This window comes from Nicotiana tomentosiformis, chromosome 8 (genome assembly GCF_000390325.3).
Source record: "Nicotiana tomentosiformis chromosome 8, ASM39032v3, whole genome shotgun sequence".
Lineage (NCBI taxonomy): Eukaryota > Viridiplantae > Streptophyta > Magnoliopsida > Solanales > Solanaceae > Nicotiana > Nicotiana tomentosiformis.
Window position 1 is genome coordinate 140756660 of NC_090819.1, and position 4949 is coordinate 140761608.

General features: G+C 47.0%; 1 protein-coding gene across 1 annotated transcript; it reads left to right on the forward strand.

The window, feature by feature from the left end:
- Positions 1–380: 380 nt before the first annotated feature.
- Positions 381–1841, forward strand: LOC138898241 (uncharacterized). The gene is made up of 3 exons (XM_070184291.1): positions 381–930; positions 1641–1732; positions 1827–1841. The coding sequence occupies exons 1-3, from the start codon at positions 381–383 to the stop codon at positions 1839–1841; spliced, it is 657 nt and encodes a 218-aa protein (XP_070040392.1).
- The last annotated feature ends 3108 nt before the right edge of the window (positions 1842–4949 follow it).

Sequence of the window (4949 nt, forward strand, 5' to 3'; positions counted from 1 at the left end):
TCTATTCTCTCACAGATGGTGAGGACACGTACAAGCGGATCTGATGACCAGGCACCCGTGCCCCCTGCTAGAGCCACGAGAGGCCGGGGTCGGGGTAGAGGCCGAGGACGTCCACGTGGTGCAGCCAGAGCACCAGCACGAGTTGCTACAGATGAGCCCCCAGTAGCTCAAGATGGAGGGCAGACACCTGAGATACTTATTCTTGCACCAGCCCTCCAAGAGACTCTAGCCCAGTTTCTGAGCATGTTCAGCACCTTAGCTCAGGCTGGATTGATTTCACTTGCTCCTGCCACATCTCAGGCCGGGGGAGGATCACAGACTCCTGTCTCGGTACTCCAGAGCAGCGGGCTCAGGTTGACGAGGTTCTAGAGATTTTACCAATGCATCAGGTAGCTCCAGCTCAGCCCGAGGTTAGGGCAGCAACTTCTGAGGCGGAACAACCCAGACTTGAGAGGTACAAGAAGTACCACCCATCTACCTTCAACGGATTGGCTAAAGATGATGCTCAGGGTTTTCTGGAGGAGTGTCATCGTATTCTCCATACTATGGGCATAGCGGAGACGAGCGGGGTTTCTTTTACCCTATTCGAGCTTAGAAGAGTAGCCTATCAGTGGTGGCGTGCTTATGAGTTGAGTAGTCCGGCTGAGGAAGCTTCACTTACATGGACTCAGTTCTCAGACATATTTTTGAGAGAGTATGTCCCTCAGAGCTTCAGGGACTCATGGCGCACGGAGTTTGAGAAGTTGCGCCAGAGGGCTATGACTGTGTCAAAGTATACAGTTTGCTTTAGTGATTTGGCTCGACATGCACCGGCCTTAGTTGCCACAGTTCGAGAGAGGGTTCGACGGTTTATTGAGGGTCTCCATCCTAGCATCTGGAGTAGTATGGCTAGGGAATTGGAGATGGATATTTCTTATCAGCATGGTGTGGGTATTGCCAGGAGATTCGAGGGCATGTTTGCCCGGGATAGAGAGGACAGGGTGGCCAAGAGGTCTCGAGAGACTGGTTATTATTTGGGATCTCGTGCCCCAGCAGCTCGCCATGGTAGGGGTTATGTGAGCCGCCCCATTCATTCAGCTCTTCCAGCCTCCAGCGGTGTTCCAGCTCCTTTTAGACCCCAGGAGCCTTATTATGCACCGCCAGTATCTAGTGTGCCTCTTGCACGGGGTGTTCCTAGCGGCCAGTCCAGCAGACTTGGCCCGAGATAGTTACAGTAGACACGCCCTCCAAGAGCTTGTTTTGAGTGTGGTGACACTCGCCACATGGCGAGGGATTGCCCCAGGAATAAGAGGGGTGCACCTCCACAGACTATTCAGCCACAACGTGCTCTACAGGGGCCTCAGGATATGATTACAGCACCAGCTACCACCCTCCATGCTCTACCCGTTCGAGGTGGAGGTCGGGGAGGTAGAGGTCACCCTAGAGGGGGAGGCCAGGCCAGATATTATGCACTTCCTGCTCGTACAAAGGCAGTTGCTTCTGATTCTGTTATTACAGGTATTGTTCCGGTCTGTCACAGAGATGCGTCAGTATTATTTGACCCAGGCTCTACATATTCTTATGTGTCCTCTTATTTTGCCCCGTATTTGGAGTATTTCGGGATTCTTTGAGTTCCCCTATTTATGTATCTACTCCTGTAGGAGATTATCTTATTGTGGACCGCGTGTATCGGTCGTGTTTGATTGCTCTTAGTGGTTTTGAGACCAGAGCTGATTTACTATTACTCAACATGGTAGACTTTGATATTATTTTGGGCATGGACTAGTTGTCGCCCTATTATGATATTCTTGATTGTCACGCTAAAACTGTGACGCTGGCTATGCCAGGTTTACCGCGATTAGAAGGCGAGGTACCTTAAAGTATACTCCCAGCAGAGTTATTTCTTTTCTTAAATCTCAACGAATGGTTGAGAAGGGGTGTTACGCGTATCTAGCTTATGTGAGAGATGCCAGTATTGATACCCCTATAGTTGAGTCAGTTCCAGCAGTGAGGGACTTTCCAGATGTGTTTCCAACTAATCTTTCGGGCATGCCGCCCGACAGAGATATTGATTTTGGCATTGATTTGTTGCCGGGCACTCAGCCCATCTCTATTCCTCCATATCGTATGGCTCCTCCTGAATTGAAGGAGTTGAAAGAGCAATTACAAGAATTACTTGATAAAGGCTTAATTCGGCCTAGTGTATCTCCTTGGGGTGCTCCTGTCTTATTTGTGAAGAAGAAGGATGGTTCTATGCGGATGTGTATTAATTACTGCTAGTTGAACAAAGTCACAATGAAGAACAAATATCCATTGCCTAGTATTGATGACTTATTTGATCAGTTACAGGGTTCCAGAGTGTTTTCCCAGATTGACTTACGTTCAGGTTATCATCAGTTGAAGATTCGGGAGCCGGATATCCCGAAGACTGCTTTCAGGACCAGATATGGTCACTATGAGTTTCTTGTTATGTCTTTTGGGTTGACCAATGCCCCAACAACTTTTATGCACTTGATGCACAGTGTGTTCCGACTGTATCTTGACTCGTTCATCATTGTGTTTATTGACGGCATTCTGGTATACTCCCAGAGTCGGGAGGATCATGAGCAGCACCTGAGGACTGCACTTCATACCTTGAGAGAAAAGAAGTTATATGCAAAATTTTCAAAGTGTGAGTTTTGGCTAGAACTAGTGGCATTCTTGGGTCATATAGTATCGAGTGAGGGGATCCAGGTGGATCCGAAGAATATTGAAGCAGTACAGAGTTGGCCTAGGCCGTCCTCAGCTACAGAGATCCGGAGTTTTCTTGGTTTGGCGGGGTATTACCATCGCTTTGTAGAGGGATTCTCATCAATTGCAACACCTATGACCAGGCTGACCCAGAAGGATGCTCCGTTCAGATGGACAGAGAAATGTGAGGAGAGCTTTTAGAAGCTCAAGACAGCTTTGACTACAGCCCCAGTATTGGTATTACCTACAGGTTCGGGGTCTAATACTGTATATTGTGATGCATCGCGGATTGGTCTCGGCGCGGTGTTGATGCAGGATGGTAGGGTGATTGCTTATGCGTCCAGACAGCTGAAGGTGCACGAAAAGAACTATCATGTCCAAGACCTTGAGTTAGCAGCTATTGTTCATGCCTTGAAGATATGGCAACATTATTTGTACGGTGTTCCTTGTGAGATTTCAACCGACCATTGGAGTTTGCAATATCTGTTTAAAGATCTTAACTTACGTCAGCGGAGGTGGTTGGAGCTACTTAATGATTTTGATATCACTATTTTGTACTACCCTGGGAAGGCCAATATGGTGGCCGATGCTTTGAGTCGCCGGGCAGAGAGTTTAGGGAGTTTAACATATCTACCAGTAGCAGAGAGGCCATTGGCGTTGGATTTTCAGGCCTTAGCAAGCCAGTTTGTGAGATTGGATATTTTTGAGTCGAGTCGAGTATTGGCTTGTGTGGTCTCTCGATCTTCTCTTTATAATCGTATCAGGGAGCGTCAGTATGATGACCCCCATATGTTTGTCCTTAAGGACACGATCCAGCACGGTGATGCTAAGGAGGTCACTATTGGAGATGATGGTGCATTGAGGATGCATGGCAAGCTGTGTGTGCCCAATATAGATGGTTTGCGTGAGTTGATTCTCCAGGAGGCTCACAGTTTGCGGTACTCTATTCATCCGGGTGCCGCAAAGATGTATCAGGAATTCAAACAACATTACTGGTGGAGGAGAATGAAGAAGAACCTAGTAGAGTATGTGGCTCGATGTCTGAATTGTCAGCATGTAAAATATGAGCATCAGCGACCAGGTGGATTGCTTTAGAAGTTAGAGATTCTGGAGTGGAAATGGGAGCGGATCACTATGGATTTTGTTGTTGGACTTCCACGGACTCAGTAGAGGTTTGATGCAGTTTGGGTGATTGTGGATAAGCTGACCAAGTCGGCTCATTTCATTCCTGTGATGACTACCTATTCTTCTGAGCAGCTAGCTCAAATTTACATCTGTGAGATCGTCAGGCTTCATGGCGTACAAGTATCTATTATCTCTGACCGGGGTACGTAGTTTACATCACGGTTCTGGAGAGCTGTACAACATGAGTTGGGTACTAGGGTTGAGTTGAGCACAGCATTTCACCCTCAAACAGATGGACAGTCCGAACGCACTATTCAGATATTGGAGGATATGCTACGCACTTATGTCATTGACTTTGGGGGTTCATGGGATCAATTTCTGCCACTCACAGAGTGTGCTTACAATAATAGATACCAGTCAAGCATTCAGATGGTTCCGTATGAAGCTTTATATGGGAGACGGTGTCGGTCTCCGGTGGGTTGGTTTGAGTCGGGTGAGGTTAGACTATTGGGTACTGACTTAGTTCAGGATGCTTTAGAGAAGGTTAAAGTAATTCAGGAACGGCTTCGCACGACACAGTCTAGACAGAAGAGTTATGCCGACAAAAAGGTTCGTGATGTTGTTAACATGGTTGGGGAGAAGGTTCTGCTCAGGTTTTCACCCATGAAGGGTGTGTTGAGGTTCGGGAAGAAGGGCAAGTTGAGCCCTCGGTATATTGGGCCTTTTGAGATACTTAAGAAAATTGGAGAGGTGACTTATGAATTTGCTTTACCACCTAGTCTATCACGTGTTCATCCAGTGTTCCATGTATCCATGCTCCGAAAGTATGTTGTAGATCCGTCTCATATTCTGGATTTCAGTACAGTGCAGCTATACGGTAATTTGACTTATGATGTGGAGCCGGTGGCTATTTTAGACCGACAGGTTCGAAAGCTGAGGTCCAAGAACATAGCATAAGTGAATACCCACACTTATTTGAGACTCCAGGTATTATTCAAAACCCGTTCGAGGACGAACGTTTGTTTAAGAGGGGGAGAATGTAACGACCTGACCCGTCGTTTTGAGTATTATAACCTTGTTTCCCCATTTACTGCTCAATTTATGCTTTACATTTT

Excerpts from the sequence above, each read along its gene's own strand:
- LOC138898241 (XM_070184291.1), top strand. The coding sequence starts at position 381 with ATGCATCAGGTAGCTCCAGCTCAGCCCGAGGTTAGGGCAGCAACTTCT. Across the intron at positions 931-1,640 it reads TTCTTATCAGCATGGTGTGG|GAGATTATCTTATTGTGGAC; the intron begins GTATTGCCAGGA and ends CTACTCCTGTAG.